At 35.4% G+C, this 25,487-nt stretch overlaps 2 protein-coding genes across 3 annotated transcripts in view; both read left to right on the top strand.

Moving 5' to 3' along the window:
* Positions 1 to 2,833, top strand: part of LOC127842767 (coatomer subunit alpha-like) — a 51,091-nt gene extending 48,258 nt beyond the window's left edge. The window contains exons 28-29 of the mRNA XM_052372477.1: positions 454 to 535; positions 2,209 to 2,833. Of these exons, the coding sequence (XP_052228437.1) occupies positions 454 to 535; positions 2,209 to 2,268 (142 nt within the window). The 3' untranslated portion in view covers positions 2,269 to 2,833. The remainder of the gene's footprint in view (positions 1 to 453; positions 536 to 2,208) is intronic.
* Positions 1 to 18,802, top strand: part of LOC127842768 (beta-1,3-galactosyltransferase 5-like) — a 194,666-nt gene extending 175,864 nt beyond the window's left edge. Inside the window, exons 2-4 of one of the 2 annotated variants that reach the window (XM_052372479.1) lie at positions 12,617 to 12,843; positions 16,684 to 16,798; positions 17,351 to 18,802. In XM_052372479.1, coding sequence (XP_052228439.1) covers positions 16,684 to 16,798; positions 17,351 to 18,300 — 1,065 coding nt within the window. In that variant the 5' untranslated portion in view covers positions 12,617 to 12,843 and the 3' untranslated portion in view covers positions 18,301 to 18,802. Of the gene's footprint in view, positions 1 to 12,390; positions 12,844 to 16,683; positions 16,799 to 17,350 lie in introns of those variants that run through there. The other variant, XM_052372478.1, reaches the window with a different exon arrangement.
* The last annotated feature ends 6,685 nt before the right edge of the window (positions 18,803 to 25,487 follow it).

Here is a 25,487-nt window from a genome sequence, read left to right as displayed (position 1 = left end):
TAAGATATCAACATAATAATTCTGTATTAGCGTTCTTTAAATATGTGTTATGCTAAAGCTCTAAGATTTGTACCAAGGATCATTCTGGCATTTACTTGTTTGCATATTTGCTGGTCATATCTTATACAAACAATATTAAAATTTCTAATCTGCTGTAATGTTTTTATGTCTGTAAGATTGTGTTTTTTTTACAAGACATGTTTGTTTATAAACAACTAGTAAAAAAATGTATACTAATTGAGTACCAGTAAATTGCATAAAAAATGTGTTTCCACTTTCCCTGACCAAAAAACTTTGAAAAAGCAGACTTTATAATGGTTCGATGTTTGAAGCAAAATAAACATTAAGTGACCTTAACAGATCATTGATGTTGTTCTATATCAAATACCTTTAACATTGGTATATTGTTGATTTTCGAATGTCCTTACTAAATAGAGATTCCTCTGTTTGTAGGGGCAAGCCAGTAGTTAAGTGCCCGTTAAGTGGTGCGTGTTACCTGCCTGAGTATAAGGGACAGGTGTGCAGAGTGTCCAAGGTAAGTCGTACAAATGGGCTTTATGCAATATATGGGCAGCATAGCTCAAGATTAGCCTGCTCATTTGCTGAGTATGTTAGGAGCTACACTGTCTTTAACCCTTTGCATGCTGGGAAATTTTTAGCATTTTCTTTCATTGTTTTTCAAAGAATACAATCAGAATAGCAAACAGTTTGGATCCAGATGAGACGCCACGTCTGTGGCGTCTCATCTGGATCCAAACTGTTTGCAAAGGCCTTCAAAATTCGGTTCCCACACTGAAAGGGTTAACAACGCTGGCCAAATATGGCATAAGACCAATTTTTGCATGACGGAATTCATGTGTTGAGAAAACTGAGATTGGTTAGGTAGAGTTGCTGTTTGCACTTTGAATCAGTTCCAAGAGACTTGCTTCTTAGCTTAAATTTTCTCTGTGGAGAAAGTCCCATCCTAGATCAGTCTTTGACAATTTCAGCGGGGATTGTTTATCTTACATGAATTTGTTTTATAAGTCTTGTCTAGTGACAAATATAAAAAATATTAATAAATTGTGCTTCTTTAAAACAATATTTATTTATTATCATCTCCTTAAAACAGCATTTTAAAGAAAGAGTTCCAAAATTATTTGCAGTAAATGGTAGTTAGTTTCGAGGTCTGTGTGGACATATTTATGTATACATTTGTATACTACTGGTCATGTACGTAATTTCGGCCTGTACGTAAAAAATCGGCCACCTGTGTAAAATCATTTTCATGATCTTAACGCACATATTTTGTTTTTATTTAGAAAAATCAACATAAAAACCATTCCTACTCTCAATATTTTGCAAATGTAAGAACCATATCACTGTAAACTTTTGTGTTAAAATGTCACAAATATAGCAGGAAATATTTGGCTCGTGGGGAAAGTGATGTCATCATTAGTTGCAACAATTATATTCATATAAGAAACAAATATATTTGATAAAATTATTTTTATTTTATCTAATAAACTTTAATTAAAGTTTCACAATTAATTGTACAAAAATTTATATTCAAAACATAAAAATCAGAACCTATATATAAATGTTTTATATATGAATTATCTCCCTTGATAAGAATATTACTAGTTTACATGTTTTAATATTATATATAAGCGTTTACTAATAATCAACACTGAAGTAAACTTTTTAAACAAAATGTTTTTACTTTTTTAGCTATGTTTGAAAAAATTGATTAAACCCATTAATAAACAAATATTTTTTTATGAATTAGCAGTTTCCCATTGTTTATATTTATTAAAATAGGTAGGGGGAGTAACTGGTATAATAATTTTGCATTTATTTTAAATTTCAAGTCACAATATTTAATATTATAAACATTGATTAATACTCTGAAATTTAGGACATTTGTCTAAAGATATTGCTTTGTAATTTTATCTGCAGATAAAACTGAAAAGTGGCCGATTTTTAAGGTACATTTAACCTACGAAAATGGATAGTTTACATGTCATCATTTTCTGTTCATTAAGTAACATTCACCGATCTAATTCTATTTAAATTTTCATGCTAGGTGAGTTTTGAACCCAGGATTGTATATGTGAAGTTTAGTTTCAACCAGTTGCCTAACACTAAATATTTTTTTAAATAGTCCCAAAAGTGGCCGGAATTACGTACATGACCAGTAAGTTTAACATATTCCTCTTGTTTTTTTAGGTGACAGAAATTGGAAAAGACTGCATCGGGCTTCGAATAAGCCAAATCCAGTTCCGATAAAAAAAAACACAGTGACATAAACTAACAGTGCTGTACAAAGACTTGCTGGATTCTGAATGATTTCATTGTTTCAAAGAAAAGCTGCATTAATTTATCTAACATTATCTAAAATTAACTTGGAAACATCTTTAGAGTGAGTATTGATGTTAATACTTAATGTGTTACCATAATGTTGGAAAAGGCATTTGAAATCATGAAATAACTGTTGGAGTTTAATGGTACATGTATATTACGTTTCTTTGAGATTCTTTTATGAATATGTTCCTGTGTGTTTGTCCCTGGTAAGTTGGGAATTAATTAGTCAACATTATATATAAAGAGAATAAAATGAGCCACCTTAAAATAACTTCTGTGGACATGTTCATCATGATGAAAAGGCTAATACATGTTGACATCGTTCCTTAACAACTAGTTGCTTTTTCTTTTATTTATGCTGATGACTTTTTCTGTGCAATGATGACTGTAAATTCATAATTCTTTAGTGACAAAGTATTATTGAACTTAAATGTTTACAACATATATTGTATGAAGGTTATGCGAGAAGAATAAACAATATTTATTATTTGATGTATGTTGTGTTAAGTCATTGCTACTAAGTACACACTTCAGCCAAGTACAAGTTGTGGATGTTTCATTATTACCACTGTCGCTTACCCTTATAAAGAAAGGTCTTGTTGGATTTTTAAAGGACTTGTTAACAGATTTTCGTTTTATTGAAAAATGTCAAGATATTATTTTACTGACAAAACTTTAAGATTTGGCAAAGTTCAAGCTAATTATACTAACAAGGCAAATGGCAAAATACAAAGATGTGCCTGCACTATAGTTCAAACCCGGGAATTCTAGAATAAAAATCTAATGCGCTACCATGGCTCCATCCCAGCTTTTTAATTTGGATGGTACTAGAAACACCTTAGTATTTGCCTGGTTTCAATTGATGATTATCAATATACAAACATGTGGTGTGTGTTTTTTTTGGCTCCACTGGCCAAAGGCCAGCGGGGCTTATGTCATGGTCTTGTGTCCGTCGTGTGTGCGTCCTTGCGTTAACTTTTTCTTTAAACATCTTCCTCTCCTAAACTATTGGTCCAATTCTGATGAAATTTCTCAGGAATGTTAATGTGGTGAACCTCTTTTAAATTTGTTCAAACTATGCCCCTGGGGTTAAATTTGACCCTGCCCAGGGGGGTCAAAAAATGAAAATTTGCTTATTAAGGCCTATTTTGTGCAAACTTTATAAATCTACTTGTCCATAACCATTGGGCCTAGGGCTACCAAATTTAGTATGTAGTGACATCTTATAGTCCTCTACCAAGTTTGTTCAAATTATGCCCCTGGGGTCAAATTTGACCCTGCCCGGGGGGGTCAAAAAATTGAAAATTTCCTTATATAAGGCCTATTTTGTGCAAACTTTAAAAATATTCTTGTCCATAACCATTGGGCCTAGGGCTACCAAATTTGCTATGTAGTGACATCTTATAGTCCTCTACCAAGTTTGTTCAAATTATGCCCCTGGGGTTAAATTTGACCCTGCCCCGGGGGGTCAAAAAATTGAAAATTTGCTTATATAAGGCCTTTTTTGTGCAAACTTTAAAAATCTTCTTGTCCATAACCATTGGGCGTAGGGCTACCAAATTTAGTATGTAGTGAAATCTTATAGTAATCTACCAAGTTTGTTCAAATTATGTCCCTGGGGTCAAATTTGACCCTGCCCCAGGGGGTTAAAAAATTGAAAATTTGCTTATATAAGGCCTATTTTGTGCAAACTTTAAAAATCTTCTTGTCCATAACCATTGGACCTAGCGCTACCAAATTTGGTATGTAGTGACATCTTATAGTCCTCTACCAAGTTTGTTCAAATTATGCCCCTGGGGTCAAATTTGACCCTGCCCCAGGGGGTTAAAAAATTGAAAACTTGCTTATATAAGGCCTATTTTGTGCAAACTTTAAAAATCTTCTTGTCCATAGCCATTGGGCCTAGGGCTACCAAATTTGCTATGTAGTTACATCTTATAGTCCTCTACCAAGTTTGTTCAAATTATGCCACTGGGGTCAAATTTGACCCTGCCCCGGGGGGTTAAAAAATTGAAAATTTGCTTATATAAGGCCTATTTTGTGCAAACTTTAAAAAAAATCTTGTCCATAACCATTGGGCCTAGGGCTACCAAATTTGCTATGTAGTGACTTCTTATAGTCCTCTACCAAGTTTGTTCAAATCATGCCCCTGGGGTTAAATTTGACCCTGCCCCGGAGGGTCAAAAAATTGAACATTTGCTTATATAAGGCCTATTTTGTGAAAACTTTAAAAATCTAACTGTCCATAACCATTTGGCCAAGGGCTACCAAATTTGGTATAGAGTGACATCTTATAGTCCTCTACCAAGTTTGTTCAAATTATGCCCCTGGGGTCAAATTTGACCCTGCCCCAGGGGGTCAAAAAATTGAAAAATTTGCTTTTATAAGGCCTTTTTTTGTGAAAACTTAAAAAATCTTTACGTCCATAACCATTGGGCCTAGGGCTACCAAATTTGGTATGTAGTGACATCTAATAGTCCTCTACCAAGTTTGTTCAAATAATGCCCCTGGGGTCAAATTTTACCCTGCCCTGGGGGGTCAAAAAATCGAAAATTTGCTTATATAAGGCCTATTTTGTGCAAACTTAAAAAATCTTGTCTATAACCGTATGGCATAGGGCTACCAAATTTGGTATGTAATGACATCACATAGTCCTCTACCAAGTTTGTTCACATTATGCCCCTGGGATCAATTTTGGCCGTTCCCCAGGGGTCACAAAATTGAACATATGCTTATATTGGGTCAATTTTGTGCAAACTATAAAAATCTTCTTGTCCATAACCATTGGGCCTATTTCTACCAAATTCGGTAGGTAGTTACATATAATAGTTCTCTACTTAGTTTGTTCAAATTATGCCCCTGGGAACAAATTTGACCTTGCCCCAGGGGTCACAAAAATGAACATATGCTTAAATAAGGCCTATTGTGTGCAAACTTTAAAAATCTTCTTGTTCTTAATTATAGAGCCTAGGGCTACTAAATTTGGTATGTAGTGATATTTAATAGTCCTCTACCAAATTTGTTCAAATTATTCCCCTGGGCTCAAATTTGACCCGGCCCCGGGGGTCACAAAACTGAACATATGACGTTTACCAGTAGAGATTACTGCGGCCGTTTAGCTGTGACCAACAACAACATCAACATCTTGTAAACATGAGATAAAACCTTGTCATTTAGTGCCATTTTAGGTCAGACGGTGACTGCTTACAAAGGCATGAAAGTAAGAACATGTGTTATGAATGTTTTTCTTACAAACTGAAAAAAGTCGGGTTTTATTTAAATATGTCGAAAGTGACCATATATCCGGATGAAAATATTTTGGATGACATGTTAATTTCATGTCTTTTTTGTAGTGTTTAAACCAGTTTAATAATATATTATTGATTTTAAAAACACAACTTCCATGAACATAATTATTTCAAGAAAAGTCAATATATGATACTGCACGGTAAACTCAAACTTTGTATCCAATAGAAGGAAGGTGTTGAAATTAATGAAGCGCAATGTTCTTAACTATTGTATATGCTGCTTTTTAATAACTAATGATTGATTGTTCCATGCGGAATTGTGACTCATGAATTGTGGATATGATTGTCAATTGCTCAACAATCCATATATATTTCTGACTATTTTATAATTTTCTTAATATAAGTTATGAATTGATCTTAGAAGTCAAATGTATTACTTAATTAAATACATTTATAAATATAAAGAAATAATCTTAGATTATCATAATATTCTCAGGCCTGTTGGTCTTAGGGATGTGTGGGTTGATGAGCAATTTCTCCTTATATCACCATTATTTCTACCCTACCTGATCATTTTCTTCATATTCCATTTTAATTTAATTGACGTCTGCAACCTCTTTCAAATTGGGAAAGTCCAAAATGTGTCGTTTGGTAAAGGGTTAAGGCATTTTGATTCCTATGGGTCTTGTGAATCTGTTTCAAATCAAATGCGTAGATTAGATCTTCAGCATCTTAAAATATGTGAAATAAAAAGAACGACAATATCTTTTGGAGAGATCAATGTACCTACGTTATAAGCAAAGGACCTGTGCAACAATTCCCGGGCTTTTAAGTCTGTTTAGTTAACACGGCAGTAACTTTTTCCATATATAAAAATGCTCACCCTTCCAACTTTAAACCCCCAGTGGGACGAGGGATAGGAAGAGAAAGTCACATGCTTGAGTACATTTCAACCCATGCGCATTGCACGTTTTTTTTCGCAAAGAAAAAACAGTGGAGTGATACAGGGCCATCATGGCCCTCTTGTTTTAAACTTTTTAGCTCACCTGATTGCTCAGGTTAGCTTTTGTGACCGGTCATTGTCCGTCGTCCGTCCGTCCACATTTGTTCCTAAACACGCTAGAGGCCACATTTATTGTCTGGTCTTCATGAAACTTGGTCAGAAGCTTTGTCCCAATGAAATCTCGGTCGAGTTCGAAACTGGGTTGTGCCGGGTCAAAAACTAGGTCACTAGGTCAAAAAAAAAGAAAAAACTTGTCAACACTGTAGAAGTCACATTTTATGCCCAATCTTCATGTAACTTTGTCAAATTGTTTGTCTTAATGATATGTTGGTTGAGTTCAAAAGTGGTTCTGGTCCGTTGAAAAACATGGCCGCCAGTGGGCCGGGCAGTTTTCCTTATTTGGCTATAGAGAAACCTTGTAAACACTCTGGAAGTCACAATTTTTGCCCAGTCATCATGAAAGTTGGTCAAAACATTGGTTTTATTGATATCTCGGACGAGTTCGAAAATGGACCAGATGGGTGAAAAAACATGGCCGCCAGTGGGCGGGGCATTTTTCTCTATATGTATATAGTGAAAACATGTGAACACTCTAGAAGTCACATTTTTGGCCCAATTTGCATGAAATTTGCTCAGAACATTTGTTTCCTTGATATGAGAGTTGAGTTCGAAAGTTGTTCCGGTCAGTTGAATAACATGTCTGCCAGGGGGGGGGGGCAGTTTTCCTTATTTGGCTATAGAGAAACCTTGTAAACACTCTAGAAGTCACAATTTTTGTCCAATCATCATGAAAGTTTGTCAAAACATTGGTTTTATTGATATCTCGGACGAGTTCGAAAATGGTCCAGATCGGTGAATAACATGGCCGCCAGTGGGCGGGGCATTTTTCTCTATATGTATATAGTGAAAACATGTGAACACTCTAGAAGTCACATTGTTGGCCCAATTTTCATGAAATTTGGTCTGAACATTTGTTTCCTTGATACGAGAGTTGAGTTCACAAATGGTTCCGGTCAGTTGGGTAACATGGCTGCGGGGGGGGGGGCAGTTTTCTTATATTTATATAGTAAAAAAGCTTATGAACACTCTATAAGTCACATTTTTTGCCCATTCATCATGAAACTTGGTGAAAAGATTGGTTTTAAATATATCTCAGATGAGTTCGCAAATGGTCCCGATCTGTCAAAAAACATGGCCGCCAGGGGGATTGGGCATTGTTCCTTATGTGACTAGAGAGAAACCTTGTGATCGAACAGTATAGAAGTCACATTTTTTGCCTAATCATATTGAAACTTAGTCAATACATTGGTTTTATTGATTTCTCGGACAAGTTGGAAAATGGCTCAGATCGGTGAAACACTTTTTAGCTCACCTGATTGCTCAGGTGAGGTTTTAGGATTGGTCTTTGTCCACCATCCGTCCGTCCACATTTGGTTTGTAAACACTAACATTCACACTTCTCAAGCATTCCTTATGAAAGTTGCTGAAAGATCTCAGTCAAGTTTGATAATGAGCAAAATCACATAATTAATGCCATAATTATTGCCCTAAGATTGTCCAAATTTTCATTATATTATACAAAATCCTTGTAAACACTCTAGAGGTCACAATTTTGTTTCAGATTTTATGAATGTTGGTAAATATATTTATTTTTGTAAGCAAAGTTTGATGTTTGATAAGGGGGGTCAACTCAAAATATAGGTCACCAGGTCAAATCTTACAAAAACACTCCATATGCCAGAGTTTTGGTTCAATAATGATGAAACTTGACCAGAATGCTTGTCTGGACAATATCTAGGTCAAGTTTGACGTTTGGTAAAGATTGAATGAACCGACTCCTCTCAGGTGAGCGAACTAGAGCCATCTTAAGCCCTCTTGTTGTATTTTTGCCTAACTGTGAACAAGTCCCATTAATTCACAAATATACAGAACCGAAATTTCAGATGAAAAAAAAAATCAAAAATAAGAATGCCATAAACGATAATGTAAAAAGCGAAGAAGAAATTGATACACAGGTATATGGTCGTGCCTTGTATAACTTTACATTAAAATACACAAAAATACCTGAACCTACGTACTTTGTGCATGCATGGATCTATATTCTCATGCACAAATACATTTTGTATTGGTATTCAACCAATTGGTATTTCAATTAGGGTAAAAATGGACCACTATACAAACACGTGCATTTAAGTTTAACAGGAGTGTTATTTTAAGGCTTTTGTTTCGCTTTTTACCCCTGGATGATAGGTGCCCGCACATCGCACTTTCGCGTTGTTACCCATGGTATTCAAAGGTTGTAAACGCGAAACCTATGCTTCTCATATCTCTGATTCCAGTAGGGCAGTCAACGGTTTCAAGCTGAACTTTTTACACTTAGTTACCCAGTTACCCAAGTGAATTGTAGGGCATTTTAACTTTTAAACACCACCTTGATCTTATGCGGGTTATACATATATTTAAAGCATGTTCTTCTAACTTACTGTTGTACTGACATTTATCTCGTGATTATATGACACAATCGAAGACAGTACGATGTTATATATGCTTACATATACTTGCCAAAGTATCAAGCACTGAAGCTCATATTGGCGGGCTACGTGTTAATTGAAACCATGAATACGACATACAAACAACAAACCATGCACCCCATAATTATACGATTTCCTATAAGACAAATTGTGTCGGTTTATTGAAATATTAAATACGTAAAATAATGTTATGTCATTCAAAACCCTAGTAGTAAAACAGGTGCTTTTTGGCTCGGTAATATTTAGGGCCAAATTTGCGCCGATGAAAAACCATTCCATATGCGAATAGTGTCATCATCGGCTATGTTTCGCGCATAACGCTCCATTCATCTAGGTTGCGCATGCGCAAATTGCAGCTATAAATCAAAATTCGCGAGTCGGGCAGGCAAATCAGGTAGCAATGTTGTGACACACTCCGCATCCTCACAAAATGCAGCCTCGGACGCGAAAGGAATTACTAAACTTCGAAATACTGTCAGTTTTTACCACGACTAAGCTCCTTTTTGATACATCAACTTACTTGGTTGAAATGACAAGGCCATCCACTAGTGGTAAAACAGCATTGCAATAAATTATATGACCTTTGACCTCTTAAATGTGATCTTTGTGTTTACTACAGTTGCACATAAGCACAGTTTCCACAAAGCAATGACAGTTATATTTGGTTTGTACGTATACATGGAATTGAACAAAGTATTGGTGTATTTGTAATTCATTTAAAGTAACAAATACTCAAAAGCAACGAATATTTCGTACACTATTTCGAAAAAATAAAGTTAACACAATAAAAATTAATGTTCATTATCAAACTTTCAAGGCTAGATATGCTATGGTAACATAGATTTAAACAGATACGAAATGCTCGCTTTTATTTTGCGTGGAGCGCTTTCATTTTAATTTCCCGCAACAATATCTATTCATACGACACACGAACAAAAACTTGGTACATGAACATGTGCTTAATATAATGTACAATAAAAACAGAGCATTGTGTATCTTGTTAAATCTATGTTACCAGACCACATGTATCGTTGAAATTTTGTCTATTGCTATAGGGAACATTGATTTGTTTATGTGTTAACTTTATTTTTCGAAATATTGTATGGAATATTCGTTGATTTTGAGGGTTTATGGGCTATAAGTTACGGTGAAGAGCTGACCTTTTTCCACCAACCCCATACCCACGATGAATCAGTGAGAAAAAATATTTAGATAAATTAAACGACATCGGTGTTAATTGTTTTTTTGTTGGTTTAAAACGATCGTCACAAAAATAAAAAAAATAAAAGACTTTTTCGGAACAATTCTAAGCCGCATTATATCTACATATAGATTTTATTTTTGAACTGTAATACCACATTTCGATGTTCAGTTCTTTCTTTACATATTTCACTTTGTCATGGCATGCTGCATCCAAACGAAGGTTAAAGAAAGCATTTCCGAATAATTAAGGGTCCTCAGACATTCCATATTGCTAATCCTCAATCACGCCCCCTCAATCACGCCCCCCCCCCCCCCCCCTTCAATCACGCCCCCCCCCCCCAATTTTTCTTAAGCATTAACTTGACTATTGATAAAGCAAGTGTTAATGTATATATACACTGCATAAAAAGATCATGTTTTTCATGGCACACATTTTAAGATCCACTTTCACTTGCAATGGTACCCACGTTTGCATAAATTAGTGTTCCATATAACCATCCTGCAAATGAGGATTTCGATGTTGACTAAATTTATGTAACATATCATTTTATACAACTATCATAAACTGTTTACAAGTTTAAACAACATGTAGGACATGTGTATCATTTCTAAACGAACTCAATCGCACCCGAAATAGTTCGCTGTTTAAACAGCGATTTTTTTCCTTCTTTACAAAGTACCAGAAAACGGCACTTTCCCAATTGGAAAAAGCATACAAATTTCCCAATTGCTCTAAAAAAATCCCAGTTGAAGGTTAAAACATGCAATATTCAGTTACTTTCCATATGAAGCTACATGGCTTGAACAATGTTGAAGTATATGTGAGCAAAACCTGAACCCATTTATGCCTAGCGTCCTGAAAAAAGGACATTGCAAACAGCGTAGACCCAGATGAGACGCCGCATAATGCGGCGTCTCATCTGGGTCTGCGCTGTTTGCTTAAATGAATTTCTTTATGAAATATTCTAAATATAGAAATAAATATACTTGACACCCCTAATTTTGGAAATAAATTGATCCAATTTAGAAGGATGGGAGAGTCCACTGGGCATAAATGGGTTAAAAACACCAATTTCCCAATGTGAAGACTTCACGACGCGAATTTCCCCAACTTCAGGGGTTTTCGCTTAAATTTGTCCCAATTTGGCTGATGCCGGTACTTTTCATGATTGGTCAAAACAATCGCTGTAAGACACATTCATCAGTTCATTTTTTCCATCTTGACATTGATATTCATAATGACACATAGAGTATTTCAAATGTGCAACCGTATATTTAAATATGTGAAAATTATGGCTTTTTCATATCGTTACACACAATATATTTACATCGGGCCCACGCAATTCAGGAAGGAATTGCTAACCAAACTCAGGGACTTTAAAATACGTTTTCTACAATAAATAAGACAGGGGGAATTCGACTTAGGAAATAAATGGACGCGTTCACCCTTGTTTAAATGCCAAACAATGTATTAACTAGTGGACTCTCCCATCCTTCTAAATGTGATCAATTTATTTCCAAAATTAGGGATTTCTAGTATACTTATTTCTATATTAAGTAAATTTCTTACAGATATTCCTTTAAGTAAACAGCGCAGACCCTGATGAGACGCCGCATCATGCGTCGTCTCATCTGGGTCTACGCTGTTTGCCAAGGCCTTTTTTTCTAGACGCTAGGCATAAATGGGTTAAAGTTTTAGATTACGACATAAACTGCAAGAAAAACTGTCTTTTATGCCACAACGATTTTCCAAATGAATTTCAATAACTTGATATATTTACAAAAATAAAGCTCTTAACGGTGTGTTTACAATCTGTCCAGTCCGTGTGTAAACCATGGTGTAAACCCCTGAAAACCCCGTTAATTCTGCACCCTGAATTAGTTAACGCGATACGTCTTTATCGTAATGAAATTCTATGGCACCATAACATGGTTGCGGTGTTCGGCCGTATGTTATCTTTTTAGTATCAGTTCCCGATCCGTCTGCACTTCTTATATCAAACAGATGTTTCCGGAATCAGCATACAGTAGCAGACGATAAATTCATAGCTCGCGTAGAATCATTGCCAACGAAAGGAAACACAAAAATGGCGGTTGAAATGTTTACTGGATTTATTGCGCGCATTTAGTTCAGAAGAAAGAATGCGTTTCGTGATTTCATGTGTTTTTCATCATTTACTCTTACGATTCTTTTGTTTTATAAATACTCGCACAGCAACATCCATTGTTTTACTTAGGTTCCATACCAACATCCAATCATTTAAGTTCCAAATGGTTTCTACTGCAAGGTGTTTATTTTGCGCTTCGGGTTAAAATAAATAATGGAAGTGTCGAATTAGATATCTGTAGGAATTATTGGATGTAATTACTTTTATTTGCCGATGGTTAACCTCTGTTATCTTTGACGAAAGCCAGACGGGCTTATAAGCTACACACAGAGAAATTATTTGTGTACACAGACGTGAATAATTGCTGTTACGGAGGGTTCGTTGGTCTGACAACAATATCTTTAACGGTGAGCTTATTTCAGTTTTGAATAAATATTTTCATCATGTAGACGCTGGGAACTGTTTTCTGCTGAAGGAATGAAAATGTAATTTTTCTGAGGCATACAACGGCTGAACTTGTATACACAAGGGAATATATTCTGAAAAACGGACATTGTTTGGAATGCAATAAACTATAACATGAACATGTTTCTCTGTTAGTAATTAAAATTACTACACATAATTTTAGTAACTTAAAGGGGCCTTTTCACAGATTTTGGCATTTTTTTAACTTATTCATTAAATGCTTTATATTGATAAATGTAAACATTGGATCGTAAAAGCTCCAGTAAAAAATCAAGAAAAAAATAAAAAAAGGAAAAGAACATTGCCCGGAGCAGGTTACGAACCAGTGACCCCTGGAGTCCTGCCAGAGTCCTGAAGTAAAAACGCTTTAGCCTACTGAGCTATTCCGCCGAGTACACATTGTTGATGTATTTTATACCTTATATAAGCAATCTTCGTAGTTTCACAAAATTTAACGACAAAAACAGAACTCTCCAAATTATTCAATCGTTTCGCGTTGCAACGCTTTATAACTTTTAGGTTTTAAAATCGTCAAAAGATGCATATAATGGCTATATTAGAGCATGGTTAATGTTCATTATTACTGTTTCCTCACAAATATCATAACTAAAACGAAAACTTACGAATCTGAAACAACTTTTTTCAATTTTGTCAATTTACCAAAGCGTGAAAAGATCCCTTTAATAGTTAAAGTTACTTGACAGTTTTATTTATTACAAAGTGTATGTTGCTTCATAGTTTTTGTAAGAATATAGAATACATGGATTTTCGTTGATTAATGTATGAAGGCATATGGGAATTAGTCATTCTGATTTGGGATGACTTATCAATATATCCAAATTAATTGTGTGCTCCCTTTTAGAATTGCAATACGGTGCCAGGAATACTAGGTTATTATGTGTGCGATTTTCTTAAAATATTTTGGAATATGTGTAAAAAAAAAAGGTGTATTACTACTAAGTTCTTTAACAACGAAGCAGTTTTCAAGTCAGCGTGATGTAGTGATAGCGATTAACATTTGATTTTTGAAGTCCCGGGATTATTCCCAAGGGCAGGCATATTTTTTCATTGGTTTATAACTGTTTAAAACTGTTCAAAATATAACCGTTTTGTCAGCTTTAATATATGACTCTTTGCTTACTTAAACTAATCACGTATTATAGTTGAAGGCGAAATACATTTATAAATCATTAAAAGGGGTTAAGTGATTGCCAACTGCAAAGTGTATGTATGTGATAACTTAATTATTTAATAATTGCATAACGTATTCTTGATATGTACAGCTCATTAAAGTATATGGTTTTCTGTAGTATACTCAGAAAAAAAGAACAACAAAAAAGACTTTTGTCATAAAATGAGTGTTTCCTGTAATGTTCATCTAGTCAATCATCTTTCTGCCATCTCACCCCACGCTTGATTGCTCCCCTACATCCCCAGGGATGATAGAACATGGCATATCTCAGATACAATCTAAGCTATGTGTTGCGAACACCCTGAATACGTCAAAACTATTCCGCAGAGGTATTCGTGTAGACGATATAAATCCCACAAAGATCGACGTTGTTTTTATCCGGTGTGTGGGGATATGTTAAGGCGTTTTGATGGTTCTTGCCTCGGCAATCTACATGAAACCAAATCTAGTAAACTTATGTCATTCTTCGTCGAGAACATTTAGCCGCTGTGAGCTCAATAATCCCTTGTTGTCAATGTATCGCCTCTTTCCGAATCATATTGTTTCGTTATGCACAATTTTTATGTACGCAAACATATCATTATTTGACTTGCTTTTTTAAGTTTTGTGATTTGCAGTTCGCACTGGCTAAACAGGGACGATTTTCTCCGCTTGTATGGATGTTTTCGTCCCAATGCAATCTCTTCTCAATAAAAATTCAGTCAAGGCGGAAAGTGTTGTCCCTAATTAGCCTTTTAGAAGAAGAACTTTTATTTCAACAAATACATATACTTATATACACATTTAAAATGGACCTTTATGGTCCTTGTTCAACATGATGTTATATCTACATAAATTTACAATTTGACGACAATCAGTGCTTAAATACATATCATGATGTAATATTCATATCAGTGTATTTGCAAATTTGCTTATCGAGTATGTTCATAAAATAGGGTGGGTATATGTACACTCTTAAGAATTACATCATACTCACATGAAAATCTAATATTACAGCCCTTCTAAATCTCTTATGTTTGAATTTGTTTCATTTGAGATTTCAGTTAATTAAATCTCGGGATTAATACAAACTGTTTCGTAAAATACTTGTTACCTTGACACCTGTCTATTACTGAAGAATAGGCAAGTTAAGGTTATTTCCATTTAATTTTGAGAGATTAATATATATGTATTTCCACCCACGGACTGACCTACTGAAACAAAATATAGGAAAGTCTTAGGAGATTTGTTCGTTACATTGTATGATATTCAATTGTTAGGTCATTGTGCAAATATGTTCAAGCTACGAATCTTATCAATATGCATAACTGTTTAACACGTACGTGTGTTTTCAATCATTTACAATAATAAGTAATACTCTTCGCTGTAAATTTGTTTTGCGTTGGTAATATTATTTTGTATACAAATTAAGAATCATTTACATATGAGTCACATTATTCTTATTATATTATAGAGTGATTGAAAACGTAAGTACAATAAATCAATACAATGTTGTAATATCTATGATATCTACGTAAACTCTATACTCATAATGATGCATGCATGAAAACGATACAGTTACCGTTAATATACACAATTTGAAGCGAACAAAATCGTAATTGCAATAAACGATATAAATATTGATTCATTGTATAATGTGCTTTTCTCACTTCGAAAGCTTTGCTTACATGTGCAGCTAGGTTTCGTAATAGTTCACAATTATTATTTGTAATCAGCTCGACTGTTTTAAACATATTTGCTCTATGACGGTAATACTGCTTAAAGGTGCCTTTTCACAGATTTTGGCATTTTTTAACTTATTCATTAAATGCTTTATATCGATAAATGTAAACATTGGATCGTAAAAGCTCCAGTAAAAAATCAAGAATAAAATTTAAAAAAGGAAAAGAACATTGCCCGGACCAGGTTTCGAACCAGTGACCCCTGGAGTCCTGCCAGAGTCCTGAAGTAATAACGCTTTAGCCTACTGAGCTATTCCGCCGAGTACACTTCCTTGACGTATTTTATACCTTATATAAGCAATCTTCGTAGTTTCACAGAATTTAACGACAAAAACAGAACTCTCCAAATTATTCAATCGTTTCGCGTTGCAACGCTTTATAATTTTTAGGTTTTAAAATCGTCAAAAGATGCATATAATGGCTATATTAGACCATGGTAAATGTTCAGCATTACTGTTTCCTCACAAATATCATAACTAAAACGAAAATTTGCGAATCTGTAACAACTTTTTTCAATTATGTCAATTTACCAAAGCGTGAAAAGATCCCTTTAAGAAATTTTCATCGTACGTTATCATATAAGTTACACTAAAAAAGAAAATGAAATTCGTCATCTAATTTATCACATTTGTTACGTAGTCTTTGTTCCCTTGGCGTTCTATTCCATCTACCTGTTTCACTACTTTATATATGTGATGACATTCGTAACTTTGTAATATATAGCATTTTACATTTACATGTTTAAGATATGGTTGAAATTCGAAATTACAGAAGGTGTTGTAGACTGCACAGGCTAAACTGGGATTACACTTTACGCATATAAATAAATAGCCCAGTTTCTCTAGAACGCGGATTATTATATTTTGCAGATGAAGACGGACGTTGTGTATTTGGTCGTTATATTCTGCGCATGCGCCTGTGTCAACATCCTGCTGTTTGTCGTTCATGTGATCCCAGAACGGAGCTTTACTGTACGGCGTTTAGGTAGGCTATAACAGTAATAACCGTTGAGAGGAACTGCATTACAGCATATGCCTCTAAATGCCTAGACATTTTTTTTAAAACCTGCATGTTCATAATGTAGCTCAAATTGCCATATAATGGCTAATGCTATGAATATGCTTTACACGAAAAATAACCGAATTTTAGCATTTATCCGAAACTGGCTTATAACGCTATTTAAATGATCTACGTGATGAGTTAATTATTCATTTCATGAAAAGTACCATTATTTTAGAATAGATCGGTATCTACCTATTTTACATATGATTTCATGTGAACTTAACTACATTTGATCGACACTTGGCCAATTTACGATAATCATTATATATACCATCTTTATATTTATGGTCATGTTGTCATCGAAAAGCTTAAATAATATTCAATAATTATAATTATTATTGGTATTGAAGAGAATGTCTATACTTTTTATTTTATCCAATTGGAATTGTTTTAAGAATTTACTATCACTCGAATGTATAAAACATTTTCTATATATCCACAGTAACTCTCACTTATAGACTTCATAATTTTCAGTGTTTCCTAACGCAACTGCTATTTTACCATTACAATCGACCACACCTGAATCCTTGGCGCGCCGGAAGTCACACAATGCACCGCCTTTTGATGATCATTCCCAAAACAACCGTGTATTCCGGTTTATCATAAACCCTCATAGCGCATGCGTCAGAAATGATTCGATACGATGGGCCATGGTAACCATAGTCGTCAGTAGCTCCATGTATACCGAGCGGCGACAGGCTATTCGTAATACGTGGGGTGCAAATGGAAAAGCCTCAAATTCAAAGCTGTTCTTCCTGTTGGGTACATCCATAAGCGGAAACAACGATATTGCAAAAGAATTCGAGCTTTATCAAGACATTATACAAGTGGATATATTAGACAGGTACCAAAACCTGACTTACAAGTCGGTTGCAATGCTTCAGTGGTTCAACGATTATTGTTCAAACGCTCAAGTGTACATGAAAGCGGATGACGACGTCTATGTAAACACGGATAATGTTTTTACAAAACTGATCTCTCTGGCGAACACAAGTAGATTTTTCTTATGTCACGTGTTTCGCAACGCACCTCCAAATCGTGACCTAAGATCGAAATGGTACACGTCAGAAACCGAATATGATAAGCCTTATTTTCCAACGTACTGCTCGGGCATTGCGTACATCATGCATGGAACTATTTTACAAGACCTATATTCATCCGCGCGGATAGCAAAATACCTAACTATGGAAGACGTTTTCATTACCGGAATTTCTGCGCGTGACTTGAAAGTAACGCACATTCATGACGAAAACATCTGGTGGACAACGGCGCCACCTAACGGCTGTGCCTTTCAGAAGTTGCTAGTCGCTCATTACATGACGCCAAACGACATGTTTGTGGTGTTTTCCCAACTCCAGAGTAATGAGGTCAACTGTACGACGAACGTGAATAAATATCTGAAAATAGTTGAAGACATGACCTGATTAACAAATGTGCAAAATTGTCGACACGTCTAGTCTGGTCATGTAAGGGTTGGATACGGTTTTCTGTGATACTCAACATCGAATACCTTGTATTGTTTTTGTCTTAAAAACACCATTTATTGAAATTTCTCAGCAGGTATTATATTGCACTATGTTTCCTGTAGGATTATTTCTTTACTTTTTTCTCTTTCACTGTCTTGTATAACGTGTTATAGGGTTATGCATGCATTTAAATAATCTGTGTTAGCTCACCTGAATATAATGTTTCATGGTGGCCTTTTGTGCTCGCCCTTTGTCTTTGTCGTTCGTATTTAACATTTTAATTTGTAAACAATTTAGAGGCCACATTACACTAAACACATAACAGACTCTTACGCATACATACACCATTCTATAGAGCGCATACCATTCATGTTAAATACAAATACAGCGTATTTTAATTTTTCAATTCATTCTCTTATGTAAATGCAATACACCATTGTTCAATAAAAGTTCAAAAGGTCCAGATTTCAAACCACAAAGCCTATTAAAATAATGAAACTAATGGATAACAGTGGGACGAAGCAATGCCGAGCAAGAAAACCGCGCGACTGATCAAGAGCCCGCTCCTGGTAACCGACAGGTCATCACCTCGTACATGATGTTTGGTGCGCTACATGTTGCTACATTAAGACCATATTAAGTAACTCAATACCACATAAACAAAATAAACAAAATACTATGAGGGTAAATGCTTTATTTTACAAAACAAACTAACAAACTCCGTCTAATTAAGCGCGCAACGTTTAGATCAATCATGCGCACAAATACACAATTCAACAGCGCGCATAATATTTATACCATTCATGTAAAATGCAGATATAAAAAATACATACAAGTCGAAACTACCTACTCTTTAGTAAACAACTTTACATATCAAAGTTAAATAATCTCACACACCGTTTCAAACAAACCACTTCATAATGCCTTTTTCAAGCTATTCTCTAATTTGGTATGCCGCTATTTACTTCAACACTTCTGGTATTTTGCCTGGTCAACGATGTTAAAACCATTTTTTAATAGTTCAAACATAAATTCCGCTTCCATGTTCAGACTCGTCGATCTGGTAATTGTTATTGTGCTGTTCCTTCTCGGCGAATGTCTAAGCGTCTGTGTGACGGTACCGACACTTGGTTCCGAAGGGGCACGATCCTTTTGCTTTGTTGATACGGCAAGTTTCCGTGCATTGTCTCAAAGGACACGACTGTATTTGTGGCGTGACGTTGCAATGTCGTTTTTGGATTATGAATTGAAGTTTCATAATTGGTGAAAACGTCATGCTTTCATAAAAAAACAACAACTAACTTTTACCATTATCATTAAGCGATGTTGTCCGGTACTTATTCGGCGGATATACATGATGATGGGGAAGGTACTATGCCCTACTGGATGTACACTCACCGTTGCCCTCAACAGGCTTTGCGTACACCTTGGCGATATGGTATCTTTCTGTACAGAGCATTATCTTTCAAATCATTGAAAAGTTTATCTAACAACTGTTCCAAACGTTTGACGGCTAAGGATTTTTTATTAAGCAAACTTACCTGTTCATCACGCCAAGGTAGTCGTAGTTTGTATTGCTCTCGATCCTTCTATTTAGAATGCTCCATCATGGACAATGCACGGCGATCTTCTTGCGACATTCATCCTCGATTGTCTAACCTAGTCAGTAAAATTCATATCTGTTTTCAACCTCACTATGTACTTCTAACTTTTGTTGAAAATTCACATTGCGGGCGGAGGCCGAGGATTTCCCTGTGGGACTAATACTGCTCCAATTTACCGTATTGCGTACGGAGGCTCATCCCGGTTACCTTTTCTCTCTTCCTCTACACAGAAAGACTCTGGAGTATCACTCCCTATGAGCAACTCTACCTGTGTGGCATTAACCTTTGACAGTCATATACCTGCCAAATGCTTCCACTTACCAAATGCCGCTGAAGTCAGAAGAGACTGTAGAGATTTTGGCAAATGTTCGACAAACAAAACTTTATTTGCGTCGATACTTTCGCGACCATCTAGAGAACTCACCTTATAGTTCAGCTGCATGCCAGATATGCGCTGGGTAGACTGATTAACAGTTGCTAGGGTGAAATCGCGCATAGTACCTTAAGCGTTTCATTTTCTTATTACACTACACAACACAACGTGATATCGCTGCCTTCATTTAACAAGGCATATGTTTCCGTCTGTCCGGAACCATATTTCACAACAACAAGGACAATTCGTAAACTTACTTTGAAGGCATCTGATTTTGTACAACAATTGCTATACAATGAGCTATCGTCTGCACACCGACCTACATCAGCGAAGGATCTACGCAGCCAAGTACGAGGTCTCTGTCTACAGTCTTTACCTCGCAACAGCGACTCTTTCAGCAGCACTTGCTTGAATTTAGACAATTGTCACACAATCGGATCTTTCTAACAACACATAACCTTGCATCATATTCAAGAGCTTTGAATTTGTCACAGTTAATCAACTTGTGGTTCTCCATATAATAAACACAAGATAAGTCCCTAATTAACCTAAAATGCCATTCGCCAGAGTCATTGCCTCTACGTGCCCTGTCATTGCTATCAGCTTTTGGTTATGGATAGAGTTACACATTTCCCCCGGTTTGACCCGAAATGCCCTGAAGCTCTCTGCTGAGAATGACCTGGTTTAAAGACAGAGATTGGTAGTCCAGGGGGCAGTCTAAACAAACCTGGACTGCACTCATTGACTGGACTCGTGAACTGGACTCTTGGACTGGACTCGTGGACTGGACTCGTGAACTGGACTCATGGGCTGGACTCTTGGAGTTGGACTGATGTTACAAATGGATGTATTTTTAAATGCTTTTTTTGTCAATTGACTAATATGTTTCAAAGTACTTTTGTTTTTGGAAATTAGTAACTTTAGTTTTGCCAAACTAAAAAAAACAACAGTATCATTTATGGTAATATTCAATGTTATTTATTTGCTGCATTAGTATTTATAATAAACTGAATATTTATAATGAGGGTTTCATTGACATTTGTAAGACCATTATAATTAGTTTTGAAAGTAAAGCAACCACTGACACTTACAATATTTTATTTTCAAAATGTACATAAACATACAAACAGATGTCAATACATAAAAGTATGGATACACATTAAATGTCCTTGCGTCTTGAAGTACTCTTTGTAGCTTTATTACCTCTTCTAACTGGTTAAGTATGGGTAGCCATTGTCATAAGGTTCATACTAGGTTAATTAATTCCTTTATGTCATGTGAGCAATCTTTGGAGTAGCCCAGGTTTACTGTCCGCCACAACAAGGATGTGAGCGCATATTTTGTAGGTTTTCCATCTTAAACACTTTTCATCACACATTAAATTTCCATTTGACTGTACACTTGTCACTCCATGTGGCGAAGTGGGGTTTGATAAACTCACTACAAAGTACTGGTTGTCATCACCGCCTGGAGCATATACAATAGATCTTTCAATTTGTAATATTTTGGATGCGTTGTCATATATTTTCTGCACTATTTCGAAAAGTATTGTTGTTATCCCGGACTGAGATATTTCGATTGACATGGATTTTTGAATGATGCTTGTTGACGATTTTGATGATTGTCGTGAATCTGCTTGCTGCTGTTTATGGTGAACCTCTTCTTCAATGACTTCTTTTTATATGCTCACCTGAGCACAACGTGCTCATGGTGACCTTTTGGGATCGCCTTTTGTCCGTCGTCCTTCCGTCGTGCGTCGTCAACATTTTACCTTGTGAACACTCTAGAGGCCACATTTCCTATGCGATCTTCATGAAACATGGTCAGAACATTTGTCCCGATGATACCTCGACTGAGTTCGAAACTGGGTCATGCTGGGTCAAAAACTAGGTCACTAGGTAAAAAAATAGAAAAACCTTGTGAACACTGTAGAATACACATCACATTTGATGCCCAATCTTCATGTAAATTTTGCCAAAATGTTTGTCTTAATGATATGTTGGTTGAGTTCAACAATTGTCCGTTGAAAAACATGGCCACCAGGGGGCGGGGCAGTATTCCTTATATGGCTTTAAAGAAACCGTGTGAACACTCTAGAAGTCACAGTTTTTGCCCAATCATCATGAAACTTGGTCAAAACATTGGTTTTATTGATACCTCGGATGTGTTTGAAAACGGTCCAGATCAGTGAAAAAACATGGCCGCCAGGGGGCGGGGCAGTTTTCTCTATATGTATATAGTGAAAACATTTGAACATTAGACGTCACATTTTTGGTCCAATCTTCATGAAATTTGGTCAGAACATTTGTTTCCTGGATACGACGGTTGAGTTTGAAAATGGTTCAGATTGGTAAAAAAAACACGGCTGCCAGGGGGGGGGTCTTTTCCTTATATTTATATAGTAAAAAAGCTTGTGAACACTCTAGAAGTCACATTTTTTGCCTAATGATCATGAAATTGGGTCAAAACATTGGTTATGTGGATACCTCGGACGAGTTTGAAAATAGTCGTGAACATTTGAAAAACATGGCCATAATAACAGAGGATTATTATGTTGATGATTGGTTGGGGATGAAGTGCAACAAACGTATTTTTTCCATCTGAAAACCCTTTATTAAATATTCTCAAAATTTTAAATAGTAATATTGATTTCACGGAAAAATACTTAGGGGAGAAACAACTGTATACATATTTATATAACAGTTTAGAGTCAGGCCCCAAATTCCTGTGCTGGCCACTTTTCACACATTTTGTTGCGCGTAATTTAATGACTGCAGACCAATGAAATAACCATTAGTTACAGCAGGTACCTCGTTATCTCTGACAGTTGCTTGATGCCTATCCCCTTGTTAAAAGCCCTTTGCAGTGAACAGCATGGAACAGCAATTACTATACAGTGGTATCAATATAGAGATAAACACATAAATACATCTGTCTGGCATTTATTTTCATATAAAAATCAGCATGCTGACTGCATAAAAAGAACAGATTACAACATTGAAGCAAGCTCTTGAAATAGCAAAATAATGTACTTATATATTTCCAAGAAAGGTTTATACAATATATATATATATAAATTTAATGGGCGTGATATTTCATATTTCTTAGCTTTAAGTACAGTGATGCCTGATTGAACTTACTCAATATGGCTATTATTTAACTTATAACTATCACAACGTCCCAGTGTATATTATGAATATCAAGAAGAAAAAGTAAAGATATGTACGTAAAAATATCCTCTAAAGCTTAGGCAACAACTGTTGTCAAAATTCAATTATATTGATCAATAAAAATAGATTTAAATATTCTCCAACTTTACTGTTGAACATTTATTGACAAAAAACTCTCTTGTCTACATGTACACATATCATATCACAGATATACTTTGTTCGAGAATTAAAGAGATAGAGAAAATGTACTTAAAACCAATTATTTGCGATACTTATGATATTAAATGCAGATTGTATTTGAGAATAAATTTCACAATTAAAATGCATTTTAGTTTCGCATTGGTTGTAAATAAAGAGTAGAAGCGTAGAGGAATTGTTTACAAACAACACTTACAAATGTGAATAATTAACAAAAATTAACTCTTAAATGAAGTATGAAATTTCATTTAAAATCATAAATACAGATTGATATACAAAAGTCACGTAGGCCTACATGGATGATATGTGAAATACAGTATTATGTGAAAGTCAGAAATACCATTATTCTAATTAATTTTATATACATACGTCATGTATGATATGTGAAATGCAGTATTACTTGAAAATCAGAGTATCATTGTTCTATATAACCTTGAATGGAAAAACAGTGAACACGTATTTTAATAAAAGAGCACACTAAGTCTGAACTACCGCCTGTCTGCTCAGCACTCGTCCTCGTTTGAAGATTTTTCACTAAATACTAGTAATCGAAATATAAAGCGCAAGTTAAGTATGTACGCCCGTCTGTATGAAGTACTTTTATTATTTTGAACTCCACCTTCCCAGAATAGTTTAGTTCCTTTGGGTCTCAGGTGAGCGCCTTAGGGCCCGTGGCCCTCTTGTTTCTGCTGCTTTACTGCTTGGTCTCATAGATTAAATCGCACTTTCGGTACTTTAAGTGAGCTGTATTCTTGCAACACTTCGTGATCTCCACAAAAAATTATGGACAAGTTTATTTGTACTTGTTGTTTCATAATGAATGATTTCACTCGTTCTACACATTCTGTCAATGTCACAATCCATGCTTAAAGGCAGCATTCGATGCTTCATTGGAATTCTGGGTATTACTTACAGGTGGATACCCCAGACCAGACATTGCTCGTATTTCTGCAGTCATGTGGTTTTTAATGAGAATTGATTTCTCCTCTAAGAAGTAGATATAGTATTCCTGTCAATTTGTGTCTTTTTATCCATGTGTCTTTTTATGAACACAATCTTTCATCAAATTCTTCATTTGATAGACAATCCACCACACCCATTTTCTTTCATTTTCAAAGTCTTTACCGAAGATGTCTGGCATATATTCTGCATGTGTTGCCTTAGTTATTCTTAGCTTGGACAGTTGTGATTTTACATTATCGCGCATATGTAAATCACATAGTAAGTGTATAGCATTTGGAAAGATTCTGTTTAATGCGCGCTGTAAGCTGACTTCTCCATCTGTACCAAATGCTAATAGTCCAGACAAAGTGGCTTTATTGTTTACCATTTTTGATGACAGTACAAAATAGGAACTTTGAAGTTTTCTTTGGTGAATTAATACGGATCCCAGCATGACTGGCGGAATTCCTGTTTTATTTTTTACCTTAAGATGTCGGTACGAGGTAAGGGTAACCATGTAGTTACCAATAATAAAAGTTGGGTCAACCCCGAGAATGCAAACATTTGTTGGATTCGTGCAAAATACTTCAAGTTCTTTTAACTGTGTTTCGTTAGCCATGAAAATTATCAACTACGGCTCTGTGCATAGTTCATAAATGAAAGGATTTCCTATGTTTGATTTTTCAGATGAAATCTTGCCCATTAAAACTTTCAACTCGTCTTTATCATCCACATGCTTTTTAGCTTTTTTAAGTCTGCATTTTGTTGTGTGTTCCGGGGTTTAAGTCCCGGACCAGATACAAGTAAAGTAAAAAGTAGGAAAGGGCCATAACTCATCAAAAAATGTCCAACCGGAAT

This window comes from Dreissena polymorpha, chromosome 8 (genome assembly GCF_020536995.1).
Source record: "Dreissena polymorpha isolate Duluth1 chromosome 8, UMN_Dpol_1.0, whole genome shotgun sequence".
In the NCBI taxonomy this organism is placed as follows: domain Eukaryota; kingdom Metazoa; phylum Mollusca; class Bivalvia; order Myida; family Dreissenidae; genus Dreissena; species Dreissena polymorpha.
Note: the sequence above shows the minus strand (reverse complement) of the source record. Positions and strands in the feature narration are given on the sequence as shown.